Here is an 18802-nt window from a genome sequence, read left to right as displayed (position 1 = left end):
GCAGAGAGCAGTGCATTGAATGAGACTGCTCCGGTGTAGAGCTTTGATTCATGGGCCACAGTTTGGAGTGATCTCCACTTAAGCAACAACAAGATTACTTAAAGCTGTCCATTCATCACAGCGGGGAGTGGGAAGGACTGTCTCCACCCGCTCAGGCTGATCTCCGCTCTGTGAGAGAGAGGGACATGATGCAGAGCTTTCAGGGCTGTCTCTCCCTGTCACATCCATCTCCTGCAGGAAGGGTTTATAAATCACCACAGGAGAAATGATGACTGCAATCCGTTTATAGGGTAGCTGCCTACATGCCTTTGCTGGTTGTCATTTCATGTCATTTCAGGCATCAAGGTAATCTCTTGTAAATGGCACAGCCCATACAAATAGTAGCTTCTACATCATCACATATCACCCATTAGAACCATATATTTACACCATGGAAGGTTTACTGTTTGACACCAAAAAAAAGTAAATGTAATGAGAGAGGTTGGAGGAGAATGGCCAGACTGGTCGAAGCTGACAGGAAGGTGACAGTAATGCAAATAACCACATTTACAACAGTGGTATGCAGAAGAGCATCTCTGAACACACAACGTATCATAACTCTAGGTGGATACGTTACAGCAGAAGACTTAATAAGATAAGTCTAATAAATACCTAATAAAGTGCTCAGTGTATGACATAATGCAGCTACAGAATCTGACTCAGTGTAAAACAATCTGACTGCGACGACCAGGACAAGAAGCCGTCTGATTAGTACAGTGTCTTCCAAAGTACCCCTGAAACTACAGAGCGCTCACTCACACAAGGATGCCATTGGAACAGAAGGCTATCGGAGGGGATGCTAGGAAACTGGAATGTTCTCTCTGTCCATCTGGAGCATGCCCACTCAAGCCCTGTCGGGGATGTCCTGGGGAGGCCATTCCCACTGAGAGAGCAGATGAACAAGGAAGTGTGACAAGACCATATCTCCATCCCGGGTGGCAGGGCTTCAGTCAGCACAGCGCGTCCGTGGAACATTCTGGCACTCTGCTGGTTTGGCTTGGCCATGTAAGCTGTTTATTGCTTTGCTGGTTGGTGCCTTGCCTTGCATGGCAGCCAATCGCCTTTGGGGTGTGAGTGTGTGTTTGAGTGGGTGAATGAGAAGCATCAATTGTACTGCTATATAAATACCAACTATTTTTTTAAAATTGTTCATATGGAAGTCTATATCATCCTATTGAGTTGTGCTGTATAAAAATAGTTTTTAGATATATATATAATCCATTCATCAGATTAATCAAACAGCCCCTCGGCCTTATCTTTGTTTTACTGTTAGCACTTGAAATTGTACTTCCCTCTAGGGTATTTCAGCGATGGGGCGACATTGGCCCAGGCGGTAAGAGCAGTCATCAGGCAGTTGGGGGGATTGCCAGTTCGATTCACACCCTAGGTGTGTCGAAGTGTCCCTGAGCAAGACCCATAACCCCCAAACTCCTGACAAGCCGGTTGGTGCCTTGCATGGCAGCCAATCGCGGTTGGTGTGTGAGTGCATGTATGAATGGGTCAATTACAAGCATCAATTGTACAGCCCTTTGGATAAAGGCGCTATATAAATGCGAACCATTAGTTAAAATGTGTAGTTAATTTATGTAAACTAGTATAGTTAAAAAATAAAATTCAGTTTGATTACTAACTACCATGGACATGCTAGAGTATTTTTAAATGTTGTACAGGGGCATGATTTAGTTTGTTTTTTGTTTAAGCCATGGGAAATGCTCAAAGTAAAAATGAGAACCACTGGTTCAAAAACATGCTTTTTGCAGCATTTAAATTTCCATTCATGTTGACTCTTCCCACATTAGATCAATGAATTGCTTCCTAGAACATCTCATTTAGAAACTCAATTGGATCATTAGTCATTTGACTGTGCTGCTGGGGTGCCTATAGCGCCCTCTGGTGGATAATACAAGTTAAAATCCCTGCCTGTGCAGTGTCATGATTCCTTTCACACAATCACACAATAGGTTATTTCTACAACACCATTCAACTTCTTAATACTTTACTGTAGGTTGGAGATGAGATTTTACACACATAATTACACATAGAGCCTTTATATGTAATCATATGTGTAATAATAAGGGCTCAAAGAAGATAAGTAGTTTGTGTAAGAATAAGGTGTTACACAATTTGTATCATACAGTAGGTAATCGTTATAGTTTTCTCGACAGAAAGGAGCATTAAATGTGTATGTAAGTAACAGGTTGCTTTTAAAAATGGTGGACTGAACATTGTTAGCAGAGAACAGAATGTGTAAGATGAGATAAGGTGATAAGGCAAAGGTGGGTAGATAACCTATAGTTCATAAGGTATAAGGTATTTACTTGCAAAATGAACTGAGTGATCAAACAAATGAACAACAAAGCGAATGCTAGAACATATGATAGACTTGGGCCACAAGTGTAGAACAAACACTGCACGCAAACCAAGCGATAACACAAGGGAAACTGGGAACATCAATACTCAGCAACACAGGTGGCATAAACGAATCAAATGAACGGAGCAGCCAATAACTCAACCAATATTTCAATGCTGATATCAATTACAAAAAAAGCACAGGACAGATATGCAAAAATGAGAAGACGCTGAGAGTGGTCTGCAGTGTATCTGGGACTGAGACAGGTGATCATAGGGATAAATCAGTGTTCATCATTGGTCTAATTAGCACATTGTGCCAAAGCAGGGTGAATGTGGTAGGGATGGATGTTTGAATGTTTGGACTTGTTAATCTTTCTTTCTCTCTGGATATAGGAGACAAAATATGCTCCACACTGCACTACATGAACATATAATGTATATAATTTTTTTTTGTAGTTCTCTGATAAGAGCAGTCGGAGGAATGCCGATTCGATCACGCCCTGGGTGTGTCGAAGTGTCCCTGAACAGGACGCCTGGCCCTCAGTGGCTCCTGACAAGCTGGTTGTATTGTACAGTGCTTTGGATAAAGGTGCTATATAAATGCCAACCATTTATAGAGAGTACATTTTCATTTGGAAACAAAATTAAGCGGAATTCAAATAATAATCCCAAAGGCTGAAATTGAAATACAGTATGTGTTTCCAGCAGTCAAATGAAAATGTGTTGTCCTTTGAAATGTGGTATATACACATAATTAACCAGGGATTGAGTTTGACTTCAAGTATTATCATCTCGCTCTCCCTCTCTCTTGCTCTTTATTGCTCTATCTTCTCTCTCTCTCTCTCTCTCTCTCTCTCTCTCTCTCTCTCTCTCTCTCTCTCTCGCTCTCTCTCTCTCTCTCAAAACCTTTAATAATATTTAACTGTATTCAATACAATATGGCGCTATGTGATTAGATATTTTTTCGCATTTATTGTTCATCGTTCTTTTGTTTTGTACAATTTAAATTCTAAATGTAATAATTTTTGTAGAAGAATAATAAAGAAGACATGCAAATTGCATTCCTAAAATAAAACATGGTGCATCCGTTTTTTTATTTTGGTACAATATGTTGCAGCCTACATTGCGAGGCTTGGTTATTGATTATTATTTTTCTCATCATAATGGTATATTATTGGAGGGATTATTTCGCCTGTTTTGTAATATTGGGGGGATATAGCCACCCCCCCAGCAATTTACACCAATGTGTCGGATAGAAATTCTAAGTAGGATGAAGTAGTTAGATAAGATAAGTGGTCCAATTAATGGAAAATGCTGTTGCAAATCTCGAGAACCCCCCGTAATTAACCTGTGTATGAGTACGTGTGCATACGTGCATATGTTCCTGTTACAGCATTACTACCTTTTCACAAAATGTTTCAATTTCACTTTCATTAAAACATAAAATAGACAGGTACACACAGGCTAAGAAGCTTCAGCATTAAAATCTTACGCAGATACACAGAAGGCATAGGAAATTTGAATTTATTAACATAAAACAATAGAATTTATATCCTTACAGGCTCTTAAAACAAAACAGGATAAAAGCTATGACACATTACTGCTGGTCCCAGAACAATGTAAATGACATTAAGTTGACAATGAGGTGTTAATGAATTGATGTCGGAATTCTTTTCAGAATATGTTCAGAAATCGTTCAAGTCACATTTATAAAAAAAATAAACCAAGACCTGAAATAAAATGAACGTAAACAAGCTATACTGTATCTGTGGAAGGTGGTGTGTAGAGATGTTTTCTTCCGTCATAAGGCCCCTGAAGACAGAAATGAGCCAGTGTTCCAAACAGGTACGATCTGGATTTTAGTCTGCCCTCCACTTATTGTACAATCAGGGACAAATGACATATAAACATGGGCATACACACACAAACACATAGTATTTCTGTGATAGAATAATAAAACACACGCACCGAAGGCCGCCTATGGTCTCTGTCATACCCTGACACCTCCCTGAGTGCAGCCTGCCTGCCCCCCCTCCCTGCTCCCTCTCTCTCTCTCTCTGAAGTTTTTCCCTTTTTCCAGTTTTCCCCTGAAGATAAGAATTTCAGCTTCAGCTTCAGTCTTCGGTGAAGCACTTATGAATTCCTCTAATGCCACAAAATCGGAAACCTTCAGGTTTTAATTGAGCAAAAAGCTACGCAGACACAGATAAAGAAGCAGCCTTGTGTCCGCACGGGCTGTGCTGAGCTAACGCGTTGTGCATACACCGCCAGCCCACTGCGAATACTGCGAGCGGGCACTGGCCATGCTCCGGGTTCTACTCAACTCCTGCTGGAGTGACAGGGGTAAGTGCTGCGTTTCACACATTCAAAGAATCAAGCTTACTTGTGACGGCACAGGCCTATTATCAGAATTACAGTATTTCTGTCACTTTAGCACCTGTTACTAGGGAGGCTGTACAAATGTACAAGTTCGCTATATAACAATCTCTCCAGCTTCGAGAAAGACAAGGCCAAATCAAAGCATATATGCTGTTGAAGAGAGGAATTAGAAATTGGCCATGGCTGGAGGGTAGCACGGTACCCACGCAGGTCCAGCATATATATTATCCCTATATTATTTCATATATATATAGTGTAGTAAAATGGAAATCTGTCATTTTTTAAATGAAAAGAAAATAGCTATAGCAGTATGAAATAAGCAATGCAATTTTACAAAATAACGCTGTAGCCATAAATGAAGATAAATCATTGGCGTAAACATTTGCTTTATTCCAATGAGAAATTGTTGTGTGAATGTTCCATATGGATTATCATCATTTGAGTTTGAAATGACACAAAGCTGGGCTTTGCTCCTCCTGCAGGGTGTCTCTCACTCTGTTTGTGTTCTCCTTCTCCCTTCCATCCAACGGACTCTCCGTCCAAGAGAACTAAAAGTCACCTGCATGTTTTCAAACCCTCATCATTACAAATTACAGGAAAATATACAATCCTACAAACGTATGTAATATATTTAACTCCATTTCTAAGAACGGGTATACAATATACACAAAAAGAAGTAGGAAGCACATCGTCCACGTCCCTCTGTAGGAGAAGCCATTGCAGGTCCTGACCTCCCAACTTGCAATTTTCCAAAAGGTACAAAAGCACACCTCAGGGTGGTCAGCCCGTGCAGCTGAACCACACCTAAGAGCACTCCTGTGGGGATATGCTGTTGTGGAAGGGTACAGGGCATGTGATGTGGAGTCACTGACTCCTCTAGTTTCAAAACTTGCATGAGACAAAGAGAGAGGTTTTAGAGAGAGGGAGGTTTTTTTTTTTTTGTTATTTAATTTTATTTTTCCTGGTCTTGGCATGATGAGTTTTTGTGGTGATTTGTTCATTTGCAGTGTTCTGTTCCACTCAGTTCATTTACATTTGTATTATTAGTCTCATCCACTGAAGCAGATAGGTCCTACTTCGAAGCCAAATTTCTGTGAGCTTTCACCAAAATCATTGAACATGATGTCCACAAATGGCAACTGCTCCACTCTGGGAGTGTTGATCTCCAGTACAGTCTTTGAATATCCCTTCTTCGCCTGAAAAACAGAAAAGGATGAGTGTGAACCATCTCTTCCACACTGCTGATGCTCTATAATTGTAAACTACCAAAAGTCCCTATGGCTAAACTACCCTGAACACTGAGGATGGCCTACGGCTAAGCTACCCTGAACACAGCTGAGGCCCTATGGCTAAACTACCCTGAACCCTGCTGAGGCCCTATGGCTAAACTACCCTGAACACAGCTGAGGCCCTATGGCTAAACTACCATGAACACAGCTGAGGCCCTATGGCTAAACTACCCTGAACACTACTGAGGCCCTATGGCTAAACTACCCTGAACCCTGCTGAGGCCCTATGGCTAAACTACCCTGAACACAGCTGAGGCCCTATGGCTAAACTACCATGAACACAGCTGAGGCCCTATGGCTAAACTACCCTGAACACTACTGAGGCCCTATGGCTAAACTACCCTGAACACAGCTGAGGCCCTATGGCTAAACTACCCTGAACCCTGCTGAGGCCCTATGGCTAAACTACCCTGAACCCTGCAGAGGCCCTATGGCTAAACTACCCTGAACCCTGCAGAGGCCCTATGGCTAAACTACCCTGAACACAGCTGAGGCCCTATGGCTACACTACCCTGAACACAGCTGAGGCCCTATGGTTAAACTATCCTGAACACAAAATCAATCACTAAATTATTAAGAACCCTTTGCCTTTAAAACTGCATGTTTTGTCTTCCATGTCCATTTAAAAATTCCAGGGACCCCTATACCCCCCATCCCCCAATGCAGTTAGTCAATCTTATTTTATTTAAGCCCATTAAAGCTTAAAAGTTTTTAAATTTTTTTATTGCTGCACAGATTTTAGGGGAAACCACAAACATGAGTGTGACATCAACACGACATAAAGTACAAAGGCTTGTATATACTAATGCATGTTTTGTTATTTATTTATTTATTTATTTAATAATTACTGATGTCTTGATGGTTTGTGATTGAAGCGTTCAGTAATTTCCTGTCATTTCAAGGCCCCCCTGCCAGCTTCCCGAGGCCCCCCTTTTGGGCTAAGCCCCACCCCCCTCCTCCTCTCGAGAACCACTGGTGTAGGAGTTTGTTGTGACTTACAGGCAGATGAGCAATCAATCACAACCGTTTATCAAGAGTCACACAGCTCCCCTGCCCTCCCCCCTCTCATCCAGTTCATATTTTCAATAGAATGAAACTCTATTGTTGAGGAGTATCAGTTCTCTCTATCAGGACTAATATCAGCACTGACACTGATATCAGGACTGATACTGACACTGAGGGTATTAGTCCTCTATATCAGGACTAATATCAACACTGACACTGATATCAGGACTGATACTGAGGGTATCAGCCCTCTATATCAGGCCTAATATCAGCACTGACACTGATATCAGGACTGATACTGACACTGAGGGTATTAGTCCTCTATATCAGGACTAATATCAGCACTGACACTGATATCAGGACTGACACTGAGGGTATCAGTCCTCTATATCAGGACTAATATCAGCACTGACACTGATATCAGGACTGATACTGATATCAGGACTGATACTGATACTGAGGGTATCAGTCCTCTGCCACCCGTCCTCCTCCCCCCCGCCCACCCCACGTGCCACGCCCCAATCCTCACCGCACAGCCGTCCGTCAGAGCGATGATGTAGGGGTTGTTGTCGTAGGACATCTCCTCGTCGTTGGAGCCCAGGAAGCGGATGGCGTTGTCGTAGGAGTCGTGCACGGAGTCGTGCCAGGCCGTGGAGCGGGAGCAGATGTAGGTCAGGTTCTGGCGGGCGGAGGCGCTGAGCAGCCGGATGAAGGTCATCTGCACCACACTGATGGGGTTCCCCTCCGAGTCCACATACGACAGCTGCCCCAAAACACACAAAGGGGCATTACATTACATTACATTACATTACATTACAAGGCCTTTAGCAGACGCTCTTATCCTGAGCGATGTACAACGAAGTGCAGATCAAACCCAGGCACAAGTGCGATGAGGACCCTAGAGGACTATATGAGTCCTAGCTTGATCACATGGCTACAACTTGAACCCTTGAAGAATACATTAACTTACCATAACACGGTTGGCAGCTAGAATACCCAGAGTACGACAAAAACTATACATAAATGCTATTATAATCATTGACAAGGCTTATTATGGTATGGGTATGGTCTACACATGGAGAGACACTGCCTATGCCCTCCAGATGGTCTGCACTTTTCCCTGCGCTGACAAAACGGTGGAGTCCATCACTCCATTTCCTGCAATTTCAATGTAGACATGGATGTTTGGACAGTTGAACGGGGCCATGGGGCTGTTTTTCTCCAATGATCCATTGCACAGCGATTCGGGCTGTTCTTGGCACCACTCCCGGGGCACTTGTGCTGAGTGGTTCTGGTGCCGAGTGGCTCATCGATCACGAAGTGATCAGCAGCATTAACGGGCGTCTGAAGCCCATTCCTGAGACCACCGATCAGAACCGTGTCAGGGCAGTCGTCTTACATGTGCTCAACCCTCCACTTTGGCCCGCTCCTGTCTATAATGGAAGTGACACATCTCAGCGACAAAGGAGGTTGAGAAAGAAAAATGTGAACTGAGATTGATTCAGATGCATAACAGCGGAGCCACATAGCTGCACTGATTGAATGAAATATTTTAATTTCTGGTGGAACTTGGTAATGGAAAGCAAGACTCGCCCGCAGGGGCCAGCGAGGGGAGATAGTGTTCGTGGTTTAGTGAGAGAGGCAGGTCAGGTCCTGTATGAAGGACAGACTGTGCTATAGTCAGCATCCTGTGGTGTGCCCCTTCTCCTGGGAGATTTCCTTGCTTCCATCACAGTTGAACGTCAGTCTTTGTCAGATTTCCTTTCCAGTTTCATTAGATTTCATCACCAGGGTGAATGATACACATACCAATTATCTTCTGCCTGTGGTTACACAGCCATCCTTCACCTGAAAGGACACTGACACTACACTGATACATGCTGTGTGCCAGTAAGTGCAAAACACTTTTCATTAGTTTGTTGTTTGATTGCTGTATTAACATTTGTCACACCATCTTTGTTGACTCATTGCATTAACTGGGTTTAATGCTTTCATCACGCTTGACGGCCTGTAGCGTAGTGGTTAAGGTAAATGACTGGGACACGCAAGGTCGGTGGTTCTAATCCCAGTGTAGCCACAATAAGATCCGCACAGCCGTTGGGCCCTTGAGCAAGGCCCTTAACCCTGCATTGCTCCAGGGGAGGATTGTCTCCTGTTTAGTCTAATCGACTGTACGTCGCTCTGGATAAAAGCGTCTGCCAAATGCCAATAATGTAATGTATATGCTAACATTATCAAGCAGTTACTGAACACAATATCAAATGAGTCGCAATCGTGTAGTGTGAGCAAAGCTAATGACCGTGTTGCTATTCGCCTCCAGTGACTGCAGTAACGCAGGCACACTCCTAGCGTTAACTGCCACATTCAGGACTGAGTGATTACACTACTGCTGCAAGCAGGATTCGGTATGAATTCTGGACAGAATTAGAGACTAAACACTCGGCAGTCCGGTAAATGGTCTAGCCCTGCATGTCTCCATGCTTCATTTCCCTCAGCCAGGAAAGATCAATCAGAAACACATTTGTTTTTCACGCCAGGGTGGGAACTAAAGGAAACAAGGCAGGGAGGGAATGTAATGGATTCTCAAGGCCTGGAGGGCTGCAGTATCAGCATGGATTTGTGATTTTCTTCCAGTCAGCAGTCAGCTCAGGCTGTTAAAATAAGTTATACAACATATGGACTTTACCAACCAGCGACTTAAATCAACTATTTAAGTACATAAATGTGAAAAAAGAAAAACAGTAGACCAGGACTGGAGTCTGACTGCTCTTTTCTGGAGGGGAACCCACGTGACATGTTCTGTTTAATCAATGGTAACTCGGGAGTTGATTAGATTAAAACACTCACACAAACCACAAGGTTATCTTACCATTTTGCCACGTTTGAATTCACTGAACCAGGAGCCCGGAACCTCCTTTGGCCAGTTGGTTATTCTCACCTGGGGTATGGGAAAGGACAGATGATATACTTAGTACTCTGGAACATATCTGTGTGTGTGTATGTGTTGTGTGTGTGTGTGTGTGTGTGTGTGTGCATGTGTCTGTGTGTGTTGTGACAGTGAGTGCTTGTGTGTGTGTGTGTGTTTGTGTATGTGTGTGTGGGTGTGTGTGTGTGTATGTATGTGTGGGTGTGCGTGTGTGGGTGTGTGTTGTAACAGTATGTGTGTGTTTGTGTGTATGCATGTGGGTGTGTGCATGTATGTGTGCGTGTGTGTGTGCGTGCCTGTCTGTTGTGACAGTGAGTGCTTTTGTGTGTGTGTTTGTGTGTGTGTATGCGTGCACAGGTGGGGGGTAGAATGCCCAGGCCCAACCCTCAAACCCTGCAGAGAGAGGACTGTTCCACTGTGCAGGCTGCTGCATACTGGCCCACTTGAAATGAACAGTTAAGCCATATTAGAACGCTCCATATTACAGCTTCCGCTGCCATTACACTGCCTTCCTTATCCATGATGAAAAACGACACCCGGCTAAGCAGACTGCCTCAGCCTGTTAGGGGTAATGGAGCAGCAGGTGCTATAAGCCCATTCGCCCACACACCACAGCAGCAGAATGGGCTGTTCAAATTATTCCACTGTAATAACATGCAGTGGGGTCCAAAAGTCTGAGACCACACTTAAAGTCTGTGACAAATCTTTCATGTAATTGTGGTAATAAACAGAAAGCTTTAGGATTTAGAAAATGTTAAAACAAATGAAAGTTACTTCAAAGCTTTGCAAGAATTACTTGAAGGCCAAAGAAGAGCAAGGATTGCTGCACAATCGACAATCACCTGACCGCAACCTCACTGAGCATTTATGGGGACACTTGAAGGCTGACAAAAACCAAGCATTCAGTAACATCACTCTTTAGAATATTGTCAAATAATGCTGGAATAACATGGATCATCAGGTTTTGCACAAATTTGTGAAGTCCGTGCCAACTCGAGTGCACATTGCCATTAAAGTTGGGGGACATACCAAATAACAAGAAATTCTGAAATTCATGTCAATTTTAGATAACGTTGTAGACATAAATAAGGGTGGCTGACCTTCCAGCCATATACAAAACCCCCTGTTCGATCCCAAACCACGGCACCTTCTGACCTGTATCCCTTCTCTATGTGTTACCCAGTCTACTTTCCCCCCGTACGAATACAGCACACGAATACAGTCAGCGCTGCTGTATATAAACGGACGTGTGGTTATTGGGACGGAGGGGAGGGGGGCTTACTCCGGCAGACTTCTTATCCGGGTACATGCAGCTCTCCCCGCCTGCCGTGAAGTTGCAGTAGACCTTGAAGGAGTCGCCGGGGCAGCCCTGGTTGGGGTCTATCCAGTACTCGCCTGAAACAGACAGGACGCGCACGGCGCATGGTCAGTGCATTCGGGACGGGGCGAGGAGCCTCTGGGGACCGGGCCAAGGCGCTCCACGCGGACGCCCTGTGGCGGCGTACCGTCGGTGAAGTCCGGCTGGCACAGCTGGAGGTCCTTGCAGGTGCGGGCGGGGTTGGCCTGCGTGCCCAGCGGGTGCTTCATGTGCTCGATCTCCTGCTTCAGGGCGTTCAGCGAGCCGAAGATCTCCTCCATCCCGTCGTCGTAGTCCTTGCCGCCATCGCCGTCGCCGTTGAGCTCCAGCTGGCTGCCGTCAACGCTCCGCTTGCTCTTCTTAGGATACGACTGCAAGGGGAGGGGCTGGATGACCTCGCCGGGAGGACCCTGCGGGCGAGGAGACACATCGATGGGAGGGAGAGAGACAGAGAGAGAGAGAGGGAGAGAGAGATAGAGACACAGAGAGAGAGTAAGAGAGAGAGGGAGGGAGAGAGAGAGGGAGAAATAGAGACACAGAGAGAGAGTAAGAGAGAGAGGGAGGGAGAGAGAGAGTGAGAGGGAGAGAGAGTGAGAGAGGCACGGAGAGAGAGTGAGAGGGAGAGAGAGTAAGAGAGAGAGAGGGAGAGAGAGGGAGAGAGAGAGAGGGAGAGAGAGATAGAGACAGAGAGAGAGTAAGAGAGAGAGGGAGGGAGGGAGAAAGAGATTGAGAGAGAGGGAGAGAGAGGGAGAGAGAGAGGGAGGGAGAGAGAGAGAGACACAGAGAGAGTGTAAGAGAGAGAGGGAGAGAGATAGAGACACAGAGAGAGAGTAAGAGAGAGAGAGGGAAGGAGAGAGAGAGAGGGAGAGACAGAGAGAAAGTAAGAGAGAGAGAGAGGGAGGGAGGGAGGGAGAGAGAGAGCAAGAGAGAGAGAGGGAGAGAGAAAGATAGAGACACAGAGAGAGTGTAAGAGAGAGAGGGAGGGAGAGAGAGAGAGAGAGAGAGGGAGAGAGAGAGATAGAGACACAGAGAGAGAGTAAAAGAGAGAGAGAGGGAGGGAGAGAGAGAGAGAGAGAGAGAGAGAGAGAGAGAGAGAGCACACAAACGCTTGTTAATACAGCTTCCCAGTGGCCCTATTCCCCTATGTCCCTATTTTGTCATCATCTGCCACCAGGGTTGTACATTTCTGTCAAAACTTCCCTTCTTGAGGAATTCTTTTCAGTAATTTCAGGGAATTTGTTCTGTAAAAAATATTTCTCATAAATTGTAAGAATTTAAAGTTTTTTATGCACTGCATCGATTTCAGGAGTCACTGAGAATACTTAATCCATGTGATGTGCACACCCAACTGTGTTCAGGCTTGTGTGGGGTTTTGTTTTATTCATTTTTTTTTCCTTGATGAAATCACTATGGTAACAGGATACACATTTAAAAGCGTTAAAACTCACAGTTCTATCTGTAGAACCTTTGCTTCAGTGACAACAGTTCCTTTTGTAACAAGCAACAAGTGGGTGGCAAAACAAGCATGGGGGGACCTCACCTTATACTATATTATTATATTAAACTATATCTGGCACCTCATGAGACTCATAACATAATTTCCATGTGTGCTTTTGGAGTCCAAATGTCCTTTTTGAAACCTGCCTAGACATAGCTTGGAAAAAACAAGAATTCTCATTTTTGGCGATATTACCATCAAATTTGGGGATTTGTTCAGTGTTTGGGCTGTGGCTCCACTGTGTTTCAAACTGCACAGCCACAATGATCTGTATCCACTCGAAAACAGAAAATCTTTTCAGTGAGGAAAAAAAGCTTCCACTTCCACTGAGATTAAGCTCCTGTAGCATTGTTAATCTTTTCTGGAGATCTGGACAAAGTGTGTCATATGATTGAAAAAAGATTACAGGAACATTACCAAAAATGAACAAAAGATGCCTGGAAAAATCAGTTTGCAACCCTATCCGCCATACAAAACACCTCCCCAGTCTCATCCTTTTCAATGTCTCCACATCAAGACAGAGACAACAATAGGGAAGGAGAGAGATGGGAAAGGTGTGAAAATGTAACTAAGCACACAATTCAACCTCACAAACCATACACTCACAATCAGGCACTTACCTGAGGTCTAAGACTTATAAAGTCAGACATGCAGACTTACGGGGGGGCCTGGAGGTCCAGTAACGCCCATCTCTCCCTTAGGACCTGCGTGGCCCTGCAGTGATGATAAAACGACCGAGATGTATACCAGGAAACAAACCTGACATCACTCAAACTCCAACTCCCACAATGCAACCCTATAGCTTTTAATCCAGGGAATCTGTTACAGATCTGTTACATAAATTCACATGACTCACATGAATGTTCAAACCGAAAAATAATCTCAAATGAAAGCGTACTTACGGATGAACCCTTAGATCCCTTTGGACCAGCAGGACCCTGCGAACACAAACAGAATGTTGTTTTCAGTTTGTCAGAAGCCTGGGTTCAGTCCAGCTTTATTCATTACAAACTAACGAGGAAATGTATTCCTAATGCCTAATGCCCATTGTTCCATTGTTTTAACCAGCGTCATGTTTCAGCTGGGAATTGTGTGCCATGCATGAACAAGAAGCCAGACACTCATCTAATGCTCTCTCCACATCTGGTACAAAAAAAAGGCAGAAACACCTTCAAAGGAGAATCTGGAAGCCATAAAATGGGGGAGAACGCACACCTCTAAGCGAATGTCCCTCGTTGAGGACGGGGCGAACTTACCGGGAGTCCTGAGGAACCGACGGGGCCGAGTGGCCCTGTAGGACCTGCGATTCCCTGGGAGGAGGCACAACCACAGACACGTCACAAACCCACAGAGCGCTCATCCGGGGCTGCAAAATCTTTTTGAAGATGATGGTGGCACCTACACTGTCACCTTTGGCTCCGTATAATCCCGGGGGGCCCGGAAGACCCCTGTCGCCCTTTTCTCCCTGCTCGCCCGTTGGTCCAATTAGCCCGATTAATCCAGGGTGCCCCTGGGGAGAAACAGCCAAGAAATCAGGATCAGTATTCACATTACATTACATTCACTACATTAATGGCATTTGGCAGACGCTCAAGGGCCCAACGGCGGTGCGGATCTTATTGTGGCTACACCAGGGATCAAAGCACCGACCTTGAGGGTCCTAGTCATGCACCTTAACCGCTACACTACAGGCTGCCCATTCACCTTGCTACATGACAGTATACTGTCCCAAGTCAGTATCAATATACACCTTGCTGTTTGGCAGTGTACTGACCCAAAGCATCAATATTCAGCTTGCTGCACACTGTCCCAAATCAGGATCAATATTCACCACAATGGATGCCAGTATAGTGACCCAAACCATGCAACAATGCATGGTAATATACTGTCCTCAGTATTCACCTTCAATATTCACCTTTTAATGTGCTGTGGCCATATGCTTTCATATGCTCGGCCCAAGATCGTGGGACAGACCACCTCTTCATTACACCTGCACCTTCCATGAGCACTTTTAAATCTTGTATCAAATCCCACTTCTTTTCCTTGCTTTTAACACCACACAAGAACTGTCCATGCTGTTTCTGTTGCATCTTAATTTATAATTTGTGTATTTTGTGTTTCTTTGCTTATTATTAACTTCTTCTGTCTTTCCTTCACTTTCCTTCGCACTCATTTTGCTGTTAATTATGAGAATGAAGTGCACCAAATGAAAACCCTCAGGGCAGTAACTCTCCAGGAATAGGGTTGGCCGACCCTGCAATAAGTATTGTGTGGTGTGCCATATGGTACTGAAAAAAATAAAATAATAATAATAATGAAAAATAATAAATAAATTTAAAAAAATATATATATGTATATATTTTTTAATGAGAATACATTTAGTGGCTGATATACCATATACGCTCACTGTAATCGCATGAGTAAGCAGGTGTTCCTAATAAAGTGCTCAGTGAGTGTATAAGGTATGTCAAGCCCCAGACATACAGTACCTTATCTCACCTTGGTATGACTGCATGATGACAAACAGCCATTGATATAGTGCATATTGGCTTGGGTGTGACAGGTCTGTGTACACCCAGATGTATGCGTTACTGTAGAGCTCACCTTTTCACCTTTGCCCCCTGTGTCACCTTTCATACCCGCTAATCCTGGCGGACCCTGAATGAGACAGGCACAGTGAGTCACTTGGGCTGTTACCATCCTCTTACCATGAAAACCTCACTCAGAGAGACGCATGCTATACCATAGGCCCTGGAGGTCCACCTGGGCCTGTGGAGCCAGGGAGGCCTGCCTCACCCTGCAGCGGAAGACAAATAAACACAGCCTCGGTACAGAGAAAAAAACACACTGCTGATCCAGCCACACTGACGCACAAGCTACAGTCACAGACACAGTGGCACAATTACAGACACAGATAATGACAGGTCGAGAAGGAATTCCTCACCACTGGGCCTGGGACACCTCTGAGACCTTCAGAACCAGGCTTTCCATGGGCTCCCTGAGGGCCCACTGGACCAGTCTTCCCTGGAGGACCTTCCACACCAGTCTCGCCCTGCAAAACAGACACACAGGCACACAGACAGACACACACACACACACACACACACACACACGTACACACACACTTCAGTATGGTCCATCATGGGAATTGAGCAGGATATGAATCAGTGAGATAATGATAAAGATGTGAATCAGTGAGATAATGATCAAGATGTGAATCAGTGAGATAATGATCAAGATGTGAATCAGTGAGATAATGATAAAGATTTGAATCAGTGAGATAATGATCAAGATGTGAATCAGTGAGATAATGATAAAGATGTGAATCAGTGAGATAATGATCAAGATGTGAATCAGTGAGATAATGATAAAGATGTGAATCAGTGAGATAATGATCAAGATGTGAATCAGTGAGATACTGATAAAGATGTGAATCAGTGAGATAATGATAAAGATGTGAATCAGTGAGATAATGATAAAGATGTCATCCATACCTTGCCTCCCTTTTCACCTCTTCTTCCCTCAGGGCCAGCAGGACCTTCGGCACCCTGTGTGCGAGAGAGGGTCAAATATACATGGTTATAGGTTTTCCGGGCTTTAGGCAGCAGGACACATAGAGTTGCAGAGAGGATGTTCTCTTACGCGTTTCCCTGGGGGGCCGGTGGGACCGGACTCGCCAGTCGGACCAGGAGAGCCCTGCCATGGCAAGACAGTAAAAAACAATCAGCCATTACACAAAAAAATCACAGCACCCAGATTACACAACTTCAAGAGGGCCTCAAATGCACTTACAGCTTGACCAGGTTCTCCATCCTCTCCCCTGTCACCTTGCATACCATCCATACCCTGAGGTGAAAGGAAGAACAGGACAGTGTACACAATTTGTGATATGATATCACATGATATTCATATTGAATGAAATCTCAGGAGTGACAGTTGCCAGCCTGCGGGCTCTATGAAAGATTAGCAGCTTATACTTACAGGCATACCGATCTCTCCAGGAGGACCAGGATCACCAGGGAAACCGCCAGGACCCTGAAAGAGAAGAAGAGAAAAACATTTCGGAAAGGAGCAGCTTAGTCTAGTCTCCTATCCTTTTGAACCTGTGATACAGACACAAAGAGTTCAATAAATAACGTTGTTTTTGCTCTTACAAGAACTTGATATATTTACGTTAGTATCCTAGTAAAGGAATACAGAGCGTGTGTTGGGTTGCGTGAATATGAATGAACAGCTCTCCTGTGGAGAAGCACACCTCTGGCCCCGCTCTGAGCCAGCGTGGTACTCACAGGACTGCCTTTGGGACCGTCGTCTCCAGGAGGACCTTTCGGGCCAGGAGGCCCGGCAGAACCAGAAGGACCGGCTTCTCCTTTCTCCCCCCTGTCCCCCCTCGGGCCCTGCAGAACACAGAACCGTTACGCTACACATTCAAGCTCTGGAGATACAGTATCAATACAACACCGTCATATTTTACTGGTGTGAACGGTGCCTATAATGTAAGAAAGGTGGGTAGTTTGGAGTGAAAGATGGGTAGTTTGGTGGGAGAGGGGGAGGGTTTGGTGGGAGAGGTGGGTAGTTTGATGAGAGAGGGGGAGGGTTTGGCGGGAGAGGGGGAGGGTTTGATGGGAGAGGTGGAGAAGGGGAGAGTTTGGTGGGAGAGGGGGAGAGGTGGAGGGTTTGGTGGGAGAGGGGGAGAGGTGGAGGGTTTGGTGGGAGAGGGGGAGAGGTGGAGGGTTTGGTGGGAGAGGGGGAGAGGTACAGGGTTTGGTGGGAGAGGTGGAGGGTTTAGTGGGAGAGGGGGAGGATTTGGTGTGAGAGGTGGAGAGGTGGAGGGTTTGGTGGGAGAGGGGGAGAGGTGGAGGGTTTGGCGGAAGAGGGGGAGGGTTTGGTGGGAGAGGGGAAGGGTTTGGTGGGAGAGGGGGAGAGGTGGAGGGTTTGGTGGGAGAGGGGGAGGGTTTGGTGGGAGAGGTGGAGGGTTTGGCGGGAGAGGTGGAGAGGTGGAGGGTTTGGCGGGAGAGGGGGAGGGTTTGGTGTGAGAGGGGGAGGGTTTGGTGGGAGAGGGTGAGGGTTTGGTGTGAGAGGGGGAGGGTTTGGTGGGAGAGGGTGAGGGTTTGGTGTGAGAGGGGGAGGGTTTGGTGGGAGAGGGTGAGGGTTTGGTGTGAGAGGGGGAGGGTTTTCCTTACCATCGGCCCAATTTCCCCCTGCAGACCAGGCTCTCCTGCCTCGCCAGCATCACCCTGAATACAGAGCAGAGATGTTTCACTCATAAAACCGTCAACAACGTTTCACTCATAAGTCCGTCAACAACAATACGTTTTCAAAACCTCCTGTCTCAGGTTTTCACCTTCTCTCCCAAAGCTCCAGGGTTCCCAACGCCGCCTACAGGCCCCTGGGGGCCATCTCCTCCTGAGGGGCCAGCCGGTCCTCTGGGTCCTGGGGGTCCAGGGGGGCCCTGTGGGTGAGAAAGCCATCAGCCCCAGCCCAGTCATGAAGAGATAAGAACCTACTCATGGGCCAAAATGGAGGTCTTACCAGTTGACCAACATCTCCCGTCTCTCCCTTCTCTCCGGTTGGTCCAGGCAATCCCTGCATTAATGAGATACACATCAATAGCTGCCATATGCTAACAGGCATATGTACAGTACTGAGCAGAAGTCTCTATATATATATGCTTATTTTTTTGTGTGTGTTAGTAAAAAAGAACACATTTGATATTTACAAATAGTCATTTGTCCAAAAGATTTAATTTGACAGATTTTGTATTTAATTTAAAAAAGTAACATATTACTGTAAGCAATTGACCACTTTTACATAAAAACTTGATCAAGGCTGTCTGAGATCAGAAGCAAGGAGCCAACCAAAGTCTGCAGAAGAACTGTGGCAAGTTCTCCAACATGCTTGGAACAACCTCCCTGCTGATTGTCTTATAGAACAGCAGGACAGCGTTGGCTATCTCA

At 45.3% G+C, this 18802-nt stretch overlaps 1 protein-coding gene across 1 annotated transcript in view; it reads right to left on the bottom strand.

Annotated features, from left to right (window-relative positions):
- Positions 1 to 4982: 4982 nt before the first annotated feature.
- LOC133139883 (collagen alpha-1(V) chain-like) overlaps positions 4983 to 18802 on the bottom strand; it is a 46180-nt gene continuing 32360 nt past the window's right edge. The window contains exons 40-59 of the mRNA XM_061259336.1: positions 18378 to 18431; positions 18190 to 18297; positions 18029 to 18082; positions 17135 to 17242; positions 16827 to 16880; positions 16638 to 16691; positions 16488 to 16541; positions 16340 to 16393; positions 15790 to 15897; positions 15589 to 15642; positions 15450 to 15503; positions 14248 to 14355; positions 14102 to 14155; positions 13748 to 13783; positions 13506 to 13559; positions 11496 to 11757; positions 11273 to 11385; positions 9934 to 10002; positions 7594 to 7827; positions 4983 to 5966 (exon numbers count right to left, since the gene is read on the bottom strand). Coding sequence (XP_061115320.1) covers positions 5820 to 5966; positions 7594 to 7827; positions 9934 to 10002; positions 11273 to 11385; positions 11496 to 11757; positions 13506 to 13559; positions 13748 to 13783; positions 14102 to 14155; positions 14248 to 14355; positions 15450 to 15503; positions 15589 to 15642; positions 15790 to 15897; positions 16340 to 16393; positions 16488 to 16541; positions 16638 to 16691; positions 16827 to 16880; positions 17135 to 17242; positions 18029 to 18082; positions 18190 to 18297; positions 18378 to 18431 — 1833 coding nt within the window. The 3' untranslated portion in view covers positions 4983 to 5819. The remainder of the gene's footprint in view (positions 5967 to 7593; positions 7828 to 9933; positions 10003 to 11272; positions 11386 to 11495; positions 11758 to 13505; positions 13560 to 13747; positions 13784 to 14101; positions 14156 to 14247; positions 14356 to 15449; positions 15504 to 15588; positions 15643 to 15789; positions 15898 to 16339; positions 16394 to 16487; positions 16542 to 16637; positions 16692 to 16826; positions 16881 to 17134; positions 17243 to 18028; positions 18083 to 18189; positions 18298 to 18377; positions 18432 to 18802) is intronic.

This window comes from Conger conger, chromosome 11 (genome assembly GCF_963514075.1).
Source record: "Conger conger chromosome 11, fConCon1.1, whole genome shotgun sequence".
Lineage (NCBI taxonomy): Eukaryota > Metazoa > Chordata > Actinopteri > Anguilliformes > Congridae > Conger > Conger conger.
The sequence above is the reverse complement of the archived record's forward strand: the minus strand, read 5'-3'. Positions and strand labels throughout refer to the sequence as shown.